This window comes from Chiloscyllium plagiosum, chromosome 2 (assembly GCF_004010195.1).
Source record: "Chiloscyllium plagiosum isolate BGI_BamShark_2017 chromosome 2, ASM401019v2, whole genome shotgun sequence".
NCBI lineage: Eukaryota > Metazoa > Chordata > Chondrichthyes > Orectolobiformes > Hemiscylliidae > Chiloscyllium > Chiloscyllium plagiosum.
The window spans coordinates 83,150,604-83,168,751 of NC_057711.1; the positions used below are offsets into that span (position 1 = coordinate 83,150,604).

At 42.0% G+C, this 18,148-nt stretch overlaps 1 protein-coding gene across 1 annotated transcript in view; it reads left to right on the forward strand.

The window, feature by feature from the left end:
• The first annotated feature begins 13,817 nt into the window (after nucleotides 1-13,817).
• The window catches only part of ntrk2a (neurotrophic tyrosine kinase, receptor, type 2a), a 253,300-nt gene continuing 248,969 nt past the window's right edge, over nucleotides 13,818-18,148 (forward strand). Inside the window, exon 1 of the mRNA XM_043713062.1 lies at nucleotides 13,818-15,050. Within this exon, the coding sequence (XP_043568997.1) occupies nucleotides 14,830-15,050 (221 nt within the window). The 5' untranslated portion in view covers nucleotides 13,818-14,829. The remainder of the gene's footprint in view (nucleotides 15,051-18,148) is intronic.

An 18,148-nucleotide genomic window follows, 5' to 3' on the forward strand; every position in this document is an offset into this window, starting at 1 on the left:
ATTGAATGATGGGTCAAACCCAATGGGCTGAATTCTGCTCCTCTATCTTATAGTCTTATGGTCTATAGCTCCATTAGTTTCCCTCACACTTTTTCTCTAGTTATATTCATTGTGATTATTTCCTTTCACTTTTGCCCATTGGTTAGTTAGTGTTTTTCAATACTCCCTCCACCAGTGACATTTAGTAGCAACAGTGCATACCATTTATAAAATGTACTGCTGAAATTCATCAGACTTCTTGGACAGCACCTTCCAAATTCATGAGCACTTTAATCTAGTCATAGAGTTATAGTCACTGAGCCATATGGCATGAAAAACAGACCCTTCAGTCCAATCAGTCCATGCCAATCATAATCCCAAACTAAACTAGTCCCACCTACCTGCACTTGGTGCATAACCCTCTGAACATTTCTTATTTATGTACTGACCAAAATGTCTTATAAATGCTGTAACTGTACCTGCACCTACCACTTCCACTGGAAGGTCATTCTACACACAAACCACTCTCTGTGTAAAAATATTGCTCGTCATGTTGTTTTTAACTCTTTTGCCTATTACCTTAAAAATATGCCCTGTGGTCTTCAAATCACCCATCCTAAGGAAAAGACATCTGCCATTCACCTCATCTATACCCTTCATTATTTTGTAAACCTCTATAATGTCATCTCTCAACCACCACTCCAGTGAAAGAAGTCCCAGCCTTATAACTCAAACCTTCCATTCCCAGCAACATCCTGGCAAATCTTTTCTGAACTCTCTCCAATTTAACAATATCTTTTCTACAACAGGGAGATCATAAGTGGACAGTCTGGTCCACTCTCTTTTTTATGCACGGATCCTCCCTGTTAACGTATCCATACTTAAACTGGAAAGTGTGCAGAAAATGGAGGTTTGGGTTACAAGGAGAGGCTGGATAGGCTGGAACATTTTTTCTCTGGAGCATAGGAATTTGATTGGTGACCTAAAAGAGGTTTACAAAATCATGAGAGGCACAGATAAGGTGGACAGGAAAAGTATTTTCCCTAGTGTAGGGGAATTTAAAACTAGATGGCATAGGTTTAAGGTGAGAGGGGAAAGAATTAAAAAAAGACTTGGCAACTTTGTCACACAGAGGGGGCTGCATGAATAGAATGAACTACCAGAGAAAGTGATTGATGCAGGTACAGTTACAACGTTTAAAAGGTATTTGGACAGGGACATGAAAAAGGAACGTTTAGAGGGAGATGGGCCAAACTCAGGAAAATAAGACTAGTTTAGTTTGAGAAATTTGGTCGGCAATGACAAGTTGGATCAAAGGGTCGGTTTCCATGGTGTATGACTCTAAGTTCCATATTCCTGCTGCTCTCTGAGTAAAGACATTTGCTTCAAATTGTTTATGTGGTTTTTTTGGTTACTACTTAACTTTTGCAGATAGTTGCTAGGTTTTTTACTTCTCTTCTGCACAAGTAGAAAAGCATTTCTGTGTTTATTTATCGAAACCTTTCAGAATTTTCAATTCACGTCTTGATTGCTCCTTTACAACATATACAAAGAAGATAAGAACTAGGACCAGGAGTAGGCCATCTGGTCCTTCGAGCCTGCTCCGCCACTCAGTAATAGCATGGCTGATCTTTATTGGGCCTCAGCTCCACTAACCCACCCTCTCACTGTATCCCTTAGTTTCTTTACTGTTCTTAGCTTTGAAAGCATTTACTCGGGGAGGACATTGGTTAAACCACTTTTGGATATTGCTTGCAATTCTGGTCTCCCTTCTATAGGAAACTTGAAAGGGTTCAGAAAGGATTTACAAGGATGTTGCCAGGGCTGGAGGATTGAGCTATAGGGAGAGGCTGAACAGGCTGGGGCTGTTTTCCCTGGGAGCGTCGGAGGCTGAGGGATGACCTTATAGAGATTTATAAAATCGCGAGGGGCATGGATAGGGTAAATAGACGAGGTCTTTCCGTGGGGTGGGGGAGTCCAGAGCTAGGGAACATAGGTTTAGGGCGAGAGGGGAAGAATTTAAAAGGGACCTAAGAGGCAAATTTTTCACACAGAGGGTGGTGCGTATATTGAATGAGCTACCAGAGGAAGTGATGGATGTCGGTACAATTACAACATTTAAAAGGTAACTGCATGGGTATATGAATAGGAAGGGTTTAGAGGGATATGGGCCAAGAGCTGGCAAATGGGACTAGATTAGATTAGGTTATCTGGTCAGCATGGGGCCTAACGGTCTTTTTCTGTGTATGTAAGTTTGCTCGCTGAGCTGGAAAGTTGAACATCCCAACACCCACAAATGAAGCTGAATTAGAACATTATTTCAACGAACCACCCCACACTGCAACACACATAACTACAAAGAGCAGAGGAAAATCACCTAATCAGCGTATTCAAAAAGAAAGGGTACCCAATGAACACAGTCCATCGATGTCTCAGCAAGATACCCAAACCAGCAGACAAAACGCAGCCAGAAACCCTAGCCATTCTCCCCTACATCAAAGATATTTTGGAAATGACTGCCAGACTACACAGACCCCTTGGCATCATGGTAGCCTACAAATCCTCCAACACACTAAAACAGCAGCTAATGAACTTGAAAGACCCCATACAGACAACAAGCAAAACTAATGTCATTTACAAAATATTTTGCAAGAACTGTAACAAATATTACATTGGACAAACAGGCAGAAAACTAGCCACCGGGATACATGAACATCAACTAGCCACAAAAAGACATGACTGGTATTCTTATCTACAGATGAGGAAGGACAACACAATCATTCTAGGGCAAGTCAAACAGAGATACACACAAGAATTCCTAGAAGCATGGCACTCCAACCGGAACTTAATCAACAAACACGTCGACTTGGATCCTATTTACCACCCTCTGAGAAAAAGAGACGGAAATGACATCACCACAGGAACTGACATCACCAACTCAAGGAAACCTAAATACATAAATCAAAAGTGGGTCATTAATACCAGTGCTTCATCAGAGGCTCACTAATGATGTTACATGATGAAATGTCTGAAAATGAACTTTCCAGCTTAGCGAGCAAACTTACATACAGGTTTGTTTCTGTGTTGTACATCTCTATAACTCTATGACTCTAAGCCTCAACCACTTCATTGGGCAGGGGATTCCATCGATTCACAAGCCTCTGGTGAAGAAGCTCCTCCTCAGTTCAGTCCTAAATCTGTTCCCCCTAATTTTCAGGCTATGCCCTCTTGACCTACTTTTACCCACCAGCGGAAACATTCTCTCTACTTCCATTTTATCTATTCCCTTCATAATTTTATATGTTTCTATAAGATCCCCCTCATTCTTCTAAATTCCAATGATATAATCCCAGTCTACTCAGTCTTTCCTCATAAGCCAACCCCCTCAATTCTGGAATCTAGCTAGTGAACCTCCTTTGCACCCCCTCCAGTGCCAGTACATCCTTTATCAAGTAACTGCCCGCAGTACTCCAGGTGTGTGGTCTCACTAGCACCTTGTATAGCTGCAACATAACCTTTCTGCTTTTAAACTCAATCGCTTTAGCAATGAAGGACAAAATTCCATTTGCCTTCCTAATTATTTGTTGTACCTGCAGACCTGTGTTTCATGCACAAGGACACCCAGGTCCCTCTCCACAGCAGCATGCTGCGATATTTACCATTCAAATAATAGTCCTTTTTACCGTTCTGACTTCACATTTTTTAACTTCGTACTCCATCTGTCAGACCTTTGCCCACTCATTTAAACTATCTATGTCCTTTTGCAAAGTTTCACGGTCCTGTGCACACTTTGCTCCACCACTCACCTTAATGTTATCTGCAAAGTTTGACACACCATACATGGTCCCCAACTCCAAATCATGTATGTAAATTGTGAATCATTGCAGTCCCTATACTGATCCCTGAAGCATGCCACTAGTCACTGATGGCCAACCAGAATAGCACTCATTTATCCCCAGCCTTTGCTTCCTATTGGTTAACCAATCCTCTATTCCTGCTAATACATTGCCTGTACTGCCATACATCTTTCTCTTATGCAGCAGCCTTTTGGGTGGCACCTTGTCGAATGCCTTTTGCAAATCTAGATACACCACATCGACAGGTCTCTGTTGACTACTGTGCTCATAATGTCTTCTTAGAATTAGTTAAGCATGACCTACCCTTCATGCTGCATCTGTCCAATGGGATAATTTCTATCTAGATGCCTTGCTATTTCTTCCTTGATAATAATCTCAAGCATTATCCCCACTATAGAATTTAAGCTAACCTGTGTATAATTCCCTATCTTTTGTCCACCACCTTTGTTAAATGGTTGCGTCACATGTGTTGTTTTCCAATCTGTGAGAACTGCCCCAAAGTCCAGCAAATTTTGGAAAATTACCACAAGTGCATTTACTATTTCTCCGGATATCTCTTTTAGTACACTGGGATGCATTCCATCTGAGCCAGAGGACTTGTCTACCCTTACCTCCATTAGCTTGCCCAACACTACCTCTTTCATGACTATGATTGTTTCCAGGTCCTCACCTACCTTTGTCTCTTTGTTAATTAATGGAGAAAAGAGATTCAGCTTGTTCATCCTTTCTCTGTGTACAGAACCTTTGAATTTCTTGTAACATATTTTCAAGTCTTTTCTGCAGCCTCTTCAGTATCTCCATATCCTTGTCATAATATGGCAATGAGAATTGTTCATTTACACAGAGCATAATCTAATCAAGGTTCATTACAAGTCTAGCATAATGACCCAAATCTTCTGGAATCCGCATCATCGGAAATGGGATGTAAGGTGACAGGTGCATATTCAGATTCTACATTTGGTACCTATATAGGTTTGGAAATTTAAGCTTTCAATGGGCTGACACCTGCTGGCCTTGAACTCCCTGTGAATGTTTCTAACACTGAACTCCGGATGAGAGACTTAGACAAAATATATAGGAACTATCCTGTGAAATGCTAAACAATTTAATATTTAGTCTAACATAAGGAATAAATGGCATAATTCAACTGAGCACTGCCAATCAGCCTTGGCTGCCCAACTACTCGCACAACCCAACCTATATCCCCCTGCATCTGACCAACATCCTGGCTATCTGATTAATGTCCTGACTCAACCTGAGTACATACATGCTCTCCCACTTCACCCACTCACCAAACTTATTCACTCATCCACCTTACCTATCACTCATCCACTCAACCATTCATTTACACTCACCATTCACTCTCACACCCATTTACTCACGCATTCACTAATATGCATTCATTTATTCAAAGATTTGAGAGTTTTAGAAACATTGCTGCATAAAGCAGCTAGAACCATTCAAAAAAAGCATGTGTCCTCCTCTTCTCAACTCTCCGTCCTGGCTGATCTTTTGCATGAAAGGTTTTGCTGGTCCATTTCTGCTTCAGTCAGGACCAAAAGTGCCAGTTGCAAATGGGTAATAACATCAAGCCAGAGAAAACTTCACAGGCAGCAGCACTGTATCTGCTATTGCCACTGACCTAAATATTTGAGCCAGAATATATCCCTTGCACCCTATCCCTTTAAAAACATATCCATCTGCTTGGTTTGTTACTTAAATGCATTATTCATTGTATTTCTAGTTTTAATGATTGGTGTACTCAAGCTCCCAAATCCTTTTTTTTAGATTTTTTTTCTACTGGATCTATTTTTCTTTTAAAAATGTATTATGTCACACTTACCTGTTAAAATTAAATTGCAAACTATACAGCCACTCAACATGTTTTTCGTCCAGATTTTGCAGTGCTAAAGAAGGTACTAGTGTTTGCTGCTATTATAGAGGGCTGGGGAGGGTGGTGCAATTTGCAAACATCCCTCTGAATGCTTGTTCTGCCGAATGCAATCCCATAAAGGGGTATAATTATGAAGACCCAACATACGACCCGTAGGAATGAACAGTTGCTTTACGTTGCCCTGCATTGTTTTTGACTTGGTTGCAAATCAACTTGTGAACGGGCTCCAGAACTGAACCCATTTACAACCCAAGGATTGAGTGTACTCCACTGAAACTGACACCAACTTTGTCTGTCTGCATAGATGGGGAGAGTGCAGAAATCCAAAAGTTGCCTAAAAGTCAGTAATTCTACATTCTCCCAGAGGGGGGTACTATTGAGATTTTCCCTCCCACTCCATCTGAGTGCAACCAATAAACAGTTGGTGAATTGCTAACACATTCCACTCTCACACTGTCAATTCCATTGTAACACCTTTCAAAGTGTCACCTTATACTATGTTGACTCAGGTCTAACTGGGTTTTATCAGCCTACTAAGTTCAATTACTGCTGAACACTTTCAATGCTCCTACATTACAACACATTGTGATTCATTTGCAGTAAAGTGCTTTGAGACATCAGGTGGTACATAGTTCATTGAGCCAATCTATGTGTGGAACTGCAGGAGATGGTTGAGATCCTAAACAAATATTTGGCATCACTATTTACTGTAAAGAAATACATGGAAGCTAGGGAGCTTATGAAACAAATAGTGATGTCCTGAAAAGTGTCCGTATCACCGAAAAGGAGATGCTGGAAGTCTTAAAGCCCATAAAAGTAGCTAAACTCCCAGTCAAGTGTATCCCAAGACGTCATTGGAATATAGGGAAGAATCCTGCTCCTCGGATGCTGTCTGGCCTGCTGTGTTTTTCCAGCACCACATTTTTCAACTCTGGTCTCCAGCCTCTGCAGTCCTCACTTTCTCCAAGAAATTGTGGGGCCCCTAGCAGAGATATTTGTATCATTGACAACCACGGTTCAGGTGCTGGAGGACTGGATAATGTGGTGTCCTTATTTAAGAGACTCTGCAAGGAAAAGCCAGGGAATTACAGACTAGTGAGCCTGATGTCAGTAGTGGGTAAGTTGTTGGAGGGGATTCTGAGAGGCAGGATCTACATGCATTTGGGAAGGCAAGGACCGATTAGGGATAGTCAGCATGGTTTTGTGCATGGGAAATCATGTCTCACTAACTTGATTGAGTTTTTGAAGAGAGGATCAAGAAGATAGATGAAAGCAAAATGGTAAACATTGGCTACATGGACTTTACTAAGGCCTTTGACACGTTCCACATGGTAAACTGATGAGAAAGGTTAAATCACATCAGATCCAAGGAAAGGTAGCCAATGGGATACAAAACTGGCATGACAGTTTGAGACAGATGGTGGTGATAGAGGGTCATTGTTCAGGCTGGATGCCTGTCACCAGCAGTATGCTGCAAGAATCGGTGCTGAGTCCACTGTCGTTTATATAAACGATTTGGATGAGAACATGGGAGGCATTGTTAGTAAGTCCGTAGATGACATCAAATTGGATGTATAGCAGACAAAAAAGAAGCTTATCTAAGAGTACAACAGGATCTTGATCAACTGGACCAGTGAGCCAAGGAATAGTAAATTGAGTTTAATGCAGATAAATGTGAAGTGTTGTATTTTGACAGAACATATATATTAATGGTAGAGCCCTGTGGAGTGTTGCCCAACAGAGAGACCTAGGGGTGCAGGTACATCGTTCTTTGAAAGTTAAATTGCAGGTAGACAGGGTGGTGAAGAAGGTGTTCGGCACACTTGCCTCTATTGGTCAGAGCGTTGAGTGGAAGAGTTGGAACATCATGTTACAGCTGTACAATAAATTGGTAAGGCCACTTTTTCATATTGTGTACATTTCTGGTCATCCTGCTACAGGAAGGATGTTATTAAACTAGAATGGATCCAAAAGGATTTACAAGGATGTTACTGAGACTGGTGGATTTGAGTTATAAGGAGAGGCTGGATAGACTGGGATTATTTTCCCTGGAGCGTAGGAAGCTGAGGGATGACCTTATAGAGGTATTTAAATCATGAGGGGTATGATAAAAGTGAATAGCCATGGCATTTTCCCCACGGTTGGGGAGTTTAAAACTAGAGGGTTTAAGGTGAGATGGAAAAGATTTAAAGGGAACCCAAGGGGCAACTTTTTCACAAAGGGAGTGGTGTGTACATGGAACTAGCTACCAACAGCAAGTGGTTGAGGTGTGTACAATTACTGCATTTAATAAAAACATTTGGACAGGTACATGGATGGCAAGGTTTAGAGGGCCAAACACAGGCAAATGGGGCAAGTTTGATTTAGGAAACCTGTCTGCATGAACAGATTGTGCCAAAGGGTTTGTTTCCATGCTGTATGACTCAGTGACTCTGTGTCTTGCAATGACTGCAGGCTTCTCCATGCTACAAGGGTCCATTAACTGAACACAGGTCATCTTGAGTGTAGTGCACATCTATTCTGAGATACCATTAAACTGGCAGGGATTTTATTCCTTCGGTGTATGATAAGTGATCATATACAGCACATAGTCATACAGAGAAAAAGCCATGATGCACTTATTTTGTACCAATCCAGTATGCCATCAGCATTTTTACCACCGCTATGAAGTACTTACTGGCTAACCTTTGACATTACAGCTCATGACTCTGATGCATAGTTCATCACATGCTGGCAACATGGATATGAGTAAAGCTATGTTACCACACAAAACTGGATCAAACAGATAACTGCATATATTGAACTGTTCCTGCTGTCTGGACTAGTTTGATGGCTTTACATTTTGTTCTCTGATTCAAATTGGGGCCTGACTTGAATTATGAATCCACTTTTCATGTTTCTGCCCAGTTGGAATTGCTTTGTTTTTAATGTTACAACAGCACTGTAGCAGCACATTGAGAATGCCGTACGTGGAGAAGGAAAATACAAAAGAAATACATTTGCACACTCAGGCAGAGCAGTGTGAAAACTGGGAGGTACGCTAAAAACAGAATTTCCAGAAAAGCAGCCAATGACGACAAGTTGAAGAGGGAATCAGAAACAAGGAGTGAGTCTGCAAAATCCAGATTCAGATTGTAATGAATTTTTAATTTAAAATGTTGCAATATGATAAAGAAACATAATCTACAAATTGAACACTGATCATCACTAGTAGACCTGGCCTATCAAAAATAAATTCATGGTTTCATTGGCTTAAAAATGATGAATTTAGAGAAAACCAGAACACAATAAAATGGTAGCAGAACCAATCCATGAAAAACAATCTAGACAAATAAACAAAATTATGACTGATTGCTGAGGACAATCTTGTCTTTCTAAAAAAAGACTATGACAAGGAGAAAACTTTGAAAAAACGGCCAGAAAATTTAGTGTTGAAAGCTATATATCCTGCACCAATAAAAAGATTTGGCATGATTTCATCTATTTATAAATCAGAACATAGGCTCTTAAAAATGAAAATGATGAAGCATGATCATCAGTTTCTTTTTTTAAAGATGATGATTAGTTTTACTTTCTCAATTTGTCAAAGTTCAGGAAGGGTGTGAGAGGTACTGATTAGCTTAAACATCTAGCATGTAGCACCATTCTAGTCATATTGATATTACTAAGATGAACAGTTATTATTAGGGTAAGACAATGGCATTTCTGAACAACTTTATCTGTATAATATTTTGCTGTCAAAGAACTTCAACCATAAAACCATAAGATATAGGAGCTGACTTAAACCAATTGGCCCTTTGACCTGCTCCATCATTCGAACATGGCAAGTATGTTTCTCATCCCCATTCTCTTTCCTTCTCCCCATAACCCTTGGTCCCCTAACTAATCAAGAACCTATCTACCTCAGTCTTACATACTCTCAATGAGTTGACCTTCACAGCCTTCTGTGGCAATGAGTTTGACAGATTCACCACACTCTGACTGAAGAACTACCTCCTTATCTAGCTCTAAACGGTTGTCCTTTCATTCTGAGACTGTGCCCCTTGATCCTAGTCTCATATCAGTGGAACCATTCTCTAGTATAGTCTATCCAGGACTCTCAGTATTTTGTAAGTTTCAATTACATTGCTCCCTCATTCTTCTAAAATTCGAGTACAGACCTCCACCGGTCCTCATACTGAATGATACCCAGGATCATTCTTGTAAACCGCTTCTGGATCCCCTCCAAAGACAGCACATCCTTCATTAAATATTGGGTCCAAAACTGCTCACAATATTCTGACCAGAGTCTTATACAGCCTCACCAGTACATCCCAGTTCTTATATTCTAGCCCTCTTGAAATGAATGCAGACATTACATTTGCCTTCCTCACTGCCAAATGAACAGGCACGCTAACATTAAAAGAATCCTGAACTAGTTCCTTTGTGTTTTAGATTTCTGAACCCTTCCCCCTTTTAGAAAATAGTCAATGCCTTTATTCTTTTGGTCTTGGGCAGCATGGTGGCTCAATGGTTAGCGCTGCAGCCTCACAATGGGAGGCAATGGCCTTGTGATAATATATTTGCCCTGGTAATCCAGAGAGCTAGGTAATAATCTGGGGTCCTGGGGTTGAATCCAGCCATGTAGATGGTGGAATGTTATTTCAATGAAAATCTGGATTTAAGACTCTAAAGATGACTATGAATCCATTGTTAATTGCAGAAAGATCCATCTGGTTCACAAATGTCCTTTAAGGAAGGAAATTGCCATCCTTACCTGTTCTGGATTACATAGAACTCCTGATTTACAGCAATGTGGTTGACTTTTAACCATCCTCTGGCTCTTACCTTGTGAATAAATTTTTAAAAATCTAGGTTCAATTCCAGCCTCAGGTGACAGTGTGTGTAGTTGCATGTTCTCATCATGTCTGCGTGAGTTTCCTTTGGGTGAACTGGTTTCCTCCCACAGTTCAGGTTAGGTGGATTGGCTTGTTAAATTGTCTTGTACAGCCCACAGATGTGTTGGCTAGGTGGGTTAGCCATGCGCAATGTGAGGTTATGGGGATAGGGTTGGCAGCTGCGGCTGGAACTGGGGTTGGATGAGATGTTTTTCAAAGGGTAAGTGCAGACTCAAAGGGCCGAATGGTCTCTTTCCACACTGTAGGGATTCTATAAAGTATTTCTTCTATAAAGTTCCTAGGAAAGTGCATAATGTACCACAAAAGATTACCCACATCTACCACTTCTTTGTCCACTTACCTAGCCCATCCAAGTCCTTCTGTAGCCTCCTTGCATTCTCAACACTACTTGTCCCCGAACCTATATCTGTGTCATCTGCAAATGTAGCAACAATGCCTGCAGTTCCTTCATTCAGATCATTAATGTATAAAGTGAATAGTTGGTGGTTCCAACACGACCTCTGTGGAACTCCACTAGTCACTAGCTGCCATCCTGAAAAAGACCCCTTTATCCCCACTCTCTGCCTTCTGCTCTGTCCATGCCAGGACCTGGCCCTAACATCATAGTCTGTTACCTTATTTAGCAGCCTCCTGTGTGACAGTTTGTCGAAGGCCTTCTGGAAATCCAAATTGATTATGTTCACTGGCTTTCCTTTGTTTTACTTGCTTGTAACCTCCTAAAAGAACTCTAACAATTTTGTCAGGCATGCCCTCCCTTTGATGAAGCCGTGCTGACTCAGCCTATTTTACCATCCACTTCCAAGTACTAGCTGTCACATCCTTAATAATGAATTAAAATCTTAGCAATGATTGAGGTCAGGCTAACTTGTCTATAAAATCCTGTTTTCTTCCTCTGGCCCTGACAACGCCAACAATAAATCCCAATAATGCAGGGTACAATCCCTGTTCTGGCTGGATTAGGCTTGAGGCCTGTCTTCTCACTGTACTTAAAGTAAAACGTTATGATAGAGAACAGACAGGAGAACATTTGAATCGTTCAATCTAGAAGTATCATAGGGATGGATGAGGGCTCCATCACTAGATTAATGGATGATGTGAAGATGCCAGAGTGACATAACCTGTTTGATTTTTGACCTAGATTAGTTAAGGCAAGGTCAGAGTTGGGTGATTTCCCAGGCATTTATCCATTTCTCTTTAAAGTGTGTCTGTGTTCCTAATATTTCATGGCTGACTGTTGTCTCTAAAAAAGCCTGTTCGTTTTTATTCCAGTCTAGAGGTTTTGCTGTGTCTATTTGGAAAGCTTTATTCATTGGAGGAAGCTAGCGTTTGTCACCAGGACCAAGTGAGAGAATTAATAGATGATCCCGGGAGAAACAGAAATAACGATTGTCGGACCACTTCGTCTGATTTGGGGGATAGTACTACAGAGAATCTGCCCACAACCCCCCAAAACTTTACGGACTGCTGTCAGACTTAGTCATTCTTATTAACAATATTGTAATTTAAACGAATTTTCGCAGCTTTGAATGTTGAATTGTAACATTATATGTTCCGGATAAGCAATTAGATTAATTATTCACTTTGTACCTTCCTGAAATGTTTGACTTTACAGAATACTTGGCCTGGTTTTAACGGTTCGAAACCTCTGTCTTGTAGGTCTGATGGCTTGTTTCATTTTGCCCCTTTTCCGATCGCGGGTGACACCCAGATCCAAGCATTTTAAGATCGTTTCCTGTTTGAATTTAAATTGATGCTTGCACCTTCCAAATACATGTTGAAATGTGGATGTCGTCTAGCACTCTTGGAATCATTTTTATGTGTTAATTTATGTTTAATGATCATTCGCTTGTGATTTAGAAATTGTGCAATTCATTTGCTTCTTTTTTTTTCATTTTCTCCCCCCGCAGGCACTCGCTTGAATGTGGTTTGCAGTCGCTGAAGGAAACTGTCCCGGGGTGAAAGGGAAGGAGGACAGCAAGCAAGATGCTCCCTACCGCAGACGGTCGGGGCTGCAGTGGGTGTTATTTTTGGAAGCTGCAGTTGCCCTGTTGTCCGGGAGGTGTCAGACCAGCTCGTCAGACGGCGGGACTCGGAAAGAGCTTGCTTGTTGGATTGCTGCAAAGTGCGAAATCACTGCGGGAAAATTCACTGGGAGTTGCGCGTGTGTGAGAGACGGGGGTGGGTGGATAGTGAAATTAACAGAGGCAATGAGAGAGGGAGGGAGGGCAGAGACGGCAACACTTTTGGCAAAATTATTAACCATCCAGTTCTGAACATTGTGGGGTGTTATGCGCGGACAACTGCATTTCCTGTTTGAAAAGATCAGCGTTAAAGAGCTGTTGCTGCAAGCAGTAATTACAAGGAGCTTTTTGTGAAATGTATTTTTTGTATTATCTCAACATACTTGGAGGAAAAAAAATAACTGTTCGTAATAACCCAAACGCCTTTCAGACATGTTCTTTTATTAGAAACCATTTAAAAGTCAATGTAGGAATTCGATCACGTCTATATGAGAATTCATGGTATCATTTCTGACCAAGGCTGTAATTCAATATCTGCGGGTAATATTAGCAGTTTTAGAAATTCGACTGGTTGTTATCTACGTCGGAGATTGTGATGTCCATGACAGACTCAAGTGCTGCGGTACCAAAATTAACACATGCACGGAAATATGCACATACAAACACCCATACATTGGTATACACAGAAACACACGTTCACACAGAGATCTACAGCCGTAGATACAAATACACACAGTTTTACACAGATGTACACATACACACATATATACATACAGATACTTACACATTCATTCATATATACTTAACCACACACAGATATCCCCACATACAGATATATTTATATGTCCACACACTTAGATATACACAGACACACACTGTATACCCCCACATACAGATACACACATCCACACACACATCAGCTCACAATGATATCGCCATGCAAACAAATATAGATAAACATTCCCATACATGTGTACACAGCTACAAATCTACACACGCATGTATATACAGATCCACACACACAGATATGTATCAGTTATGGGTAGTGCAATTCAAATCAGTGCAAAACCTTTGAAATCATATTTCTTGACTGGACTTGCATCGTCTGAGATGTGATTATCCTTCAGATAAGATCAACAATAGTCCAACAAACAGCGGCAGTGGGCGATTTGATGTGCACTACTTGGCACAGGCGTATTCTAACGGGGGAGACTTGCTTAGTCAATTTTCCGGATTACATATTCCTCACACACACTGCAGCTAGATCGTTTATGAGACGGTGCTTGTGAGGAAGAGTCGGGAGATTAGATCATTCACTCTGTTGGTTTGTGGCTCTCGGTATTGCCCCTGGGAGAAGGGAGCTGGTTTGGAGCAGGAGATCAGAGTCTACCCTGGTGGGCAGTACATTTCCAACCTCATCGCCAACCACCGTCACATTTCACTGCTTCTCGGCTTTACTTTCTTCGCTTTTTTTTTTACAGTTTTTTTTCTTTTTTTGTGTGGGGTGTTGGGGGGGGGGGGTGCTCAAAAAAATCTCTCCTTCATCCCCTTTCGTGCGTCAGCCGCACGTCATGTACAGCAGCTTCCCGAATTGGATGTTAAAAAATCGAATAGTTTACTGAGGTGGCGGTGGTTTGGGAAAGGGGGAGGGAGGCTGGGGGCGGAGAGGATTAAAGAATCCCGGTCAGAGCCCCCCCCCCCCCACCACCCCTTGGCAGCATCAGGCATTTTGGGGGATGGGAGGGGGGTGGGTGGGGGTACTAACTGAGTGAGTGAGTGAGTGAGTGACCACTGCGGCAGGAAGAATGCCCCAGTGCCAAGAGAACACCCTCTCACTCCACCTCTGCCGGAACCCCACATAGTGGACGCGGCTCCCTCTGTACCGCGACCAACATTTCGGATTGCCCCCTCCGTTAGTTGACAGACAGAGAAAGCTCCTTGACAGGGATTTACAAACGGAAGACATCGTTTTAAAGACCTTGTTTGTCTATGTATGCAGCACATCACAGTCACTGAGACCGCGCTGCTCTCTATTCACAATCTACGGATTATTCCAGATTGACAGCAAATACAAAGCCACACTCTGCTGGTCGGATCTGCGCCTCTTTTATTTTTTTTTAACTATTATTCTGTTGGGGAGTCGCTCCCGATCTGGAGTGTGGAGCTGAGGCGAGCTGACGATGGCTTCTTTATCTCCGAGGTGTTGCTGCCCTAGCCTCAGGAAGACTGTAGCCAGTCTGCTGTTAGCGCTGCTCGGCACGATGCTGGCCTTCAGCAGCTTGGTTCTCGCCTGCCCTGCTTCCTGCAGATGTAGCGGCTCCAGGATCACCTGCACTGAACCCGGCATCGTGGCTTTCCCGGTGCTGCCGTCCGCAGCTGAGATGGAGAACATCACAGAAATGTGAGTACCGACTGGACAGGCCGGTCAGTGGCAATAAATACGGGCAATCTCAGTTAGTTGCTTGATTGAGCTGTTTTGAAATTAGCCGGCTAACACCATCAGAATAATCCATCTCTCACTGTAGGATGAACCGTTAGATCACAACAAGCCAATCCAAACAACTCCGTTTCGCATTCTCCCCAAGTCCTTTTTTTTTAAAAAAAATCGAGAAACAGGTACCAATAGCGAGAATCCCTTTAGGAATTTACTTCACAAGCCGAATCCAACTTCCCTTTGGCAAATACACGGTTCCGCTTTATTTCAAACCCAAGTATTTGTCGCCTTGAGCAGTCAAGGTTCCCCTACACTCAATCGAACCTGCAAATGTTCCGACTGAAAACAGAGGCTGATTGTGGACAACCTTTCAATCATTTTTACACCGAGCTCTCATTAGACTCGACTTTAGTTAATTTTGTTAAGATAATAATATATTTCTTCGCTGATATCTAAAAGATCATGTCACACCTGAACATGAAGAATCACGGCATGTCTCTATAGCAGTGTTGCTTATTTGGAAATGAATGGTTAATGGTTGGAGATTACCGTCTGCTCACTCCAGCCAGCTTTTAAAATGCATCTTAGGTTTGATGGTTCGAGTCGACATTGAGTATGTTTTGTTACTCGCCATCTACTCTTACAGCCCCATCACCTTTTTATCCTGAAAATCTTTATAACTCTTAGGGGACCAAAGTACTTGTTGCACCGAAACAAAAACTTCAAATCATGTTTATTCTGCCTTTCATTTCTGTTTGCGTCTTTCTGAATTATATCATGATTCGAATGGTTTCAACTGCATGCAGATCTCCCATTTCCCCTTGAGGGACAGCAGTTTGGTTGATTTTGCTTTCCAAGTTTCCGGTGGAAGGGGAAGACATGTTGTTTGTTTACATACTTTATTGAAATTGAAAACTTTTCAAACTGACCTCCGAATCTGCGGAAAGGAATGATTCACTCTGTCTCCTGAGAGAGAGGTGGCTTTAACTGGCGCCGCTTTCATCCGGGAACTGCATTCGGGTTCTCTGCTCACGGAGCTGACAGATTCCCATCCGATCAAAGTTTCCCCACATCCTCCTCCTCCATGGCCTTTCCTCCATAGCCCATCTTCTCTCCTTCTCCTACATCCAGACCATCTTCCCACCCTCTCTCCCCTTCCACGCCTTCAACGTCCATGCCCCCCCCTCTATTCCCCAGCCTCTCCCCGCCTGTCACCATCTCCCACCCTCCCTCCAAATCCCCGTCCCTCCATAATCTGTGCCCCCATCATCCTCCCTCTTCCCTCCACACCCTCCAACATCCAATACCAATCTTCTTTCCCAACGCCCTGTCTCCCTCCAGCCTTTGTCGTTCCACTCTCCGTCGACAGTGTTCCCCTCACCCCTCTGTTCTCTGCACTTTGTTCGGGTTATACTCTCTATCTCTTCACTCCGTCCCACTCTGTTGCTCTTCTCTTCGTTCCTCGACACTCCATCAATCCGCAGTCCTTCCCTTCTTTAGTCCTTCACACAATTTACATTCACTCCCTCTCTTTGCACTTTTCCGCCCTTCACATTCTATCCATCCCTTCACATTCTGTCCATGCTATTATATTATCTCCAACAGCATAGACCTCTTCCTCCATACTCTTCCCCCCCCATCATCACTGTTTCCAACACATTCTGTCCCTCCAGACTCTCTCCATCCACAAAGTTCCTCCCGAATCCGTTCCTCTACACTCTCCCCCCACAATCTCCCCCTCCATCCTGGCATGGTTCAGTTTGAGCCTGAGTAACACAGGTCTAACTCAGAGTCAGAGACTGAGCTCACAGCCAGGACTGCACATGATTATTGGAGCGTTGCTGCAGCCCACCCGGGATAATATGTGCAAACAGGCTCCTTTCAGTGTCTCCTCTAAAACATATCATGCCAACATATCTTTGCAGTGAATAAACAGAAGCAATCACAGATAATTTGCATAGATTTTAATCTGTCATTTTAATATATTATTTAGTGACAAGAAATCCTTTAAAACCCATCTCTCGAGACAGTGTTGGGCCCAACAAAATTCGAGTTCAGCCGATTGTGGTCACGGGGATCGAGAACTCCAAAGTAAATCCCATGGTCCCGGCTTTCACTTTTTACTGCTGGATTAATATAGATTCTTCAGAATTAGCTTAAAGTACAGATAACCCTCTGTCGTCAAATCCTCAAGCTGCACTTTTCAGTTCATCAGGTGCCGAGATTGGATTATATTAATACGTGTGAAGACATTTCCCTGGTTAACAACATTCATATTCGTGTCATTACTTTGTGGGCAAACATTTTTGGCATTACCTAAAATAGTGAGGGATCCATCCAGAGTTGGAGGTGACCACAAGAATATCACAGACTACTTGCAAATGATGTAAACGACCAGTTGCACTGAAAGAATATTCGTAGACTAACGGCAAAATATCCATGTTGCCACAATTCAGTCAGTCTTGTTTCCGATAAGCAAGCACCAGCTCAGAAAGCAGCGAGGCATTTTGGCACGGGGAATTCATTCAGTGACTAGTTAAATTGTGAATTCACTCCTCCCATTTAATCTGCAGAGGAAACATTATCTCTGGCAGATCCCCAAAGATAATCAAATAAACTCCAGAATACTCATTCATCTTTAAAGCTCTATCATTCAACCTGGCCTTCACAGCCCATGGACAGAATTCTCTGTTAGCCAGTCCCCGAAACAATTCCATGAAAATTATTCCATTTATACCTGCACCTGTCCCATTCAAACGTCTACTTGAATCTTTCTAAAGAAGCAGGATAAAAGTCAAGATTAGAAGTGAAATTAGACACTCATCAATATTGTAATTAGAAATCATAGTTTTTCAGTGTATGGAACATAAGATAAGACATTAATGAAATGAATCACTAGCCCACTACCTGATAGTGCAGAAAACAATAAAAAGCTTTTGAAATTGATTTGATAGAAAAAAATCATATTTTCATGGAGATAATTTTAAAACTCTCCAATATTATTAATTTAACCTGCGGTAATTCCGATTTAAAATAGCATTTTGAGTAACATAAAGTGGGATTCT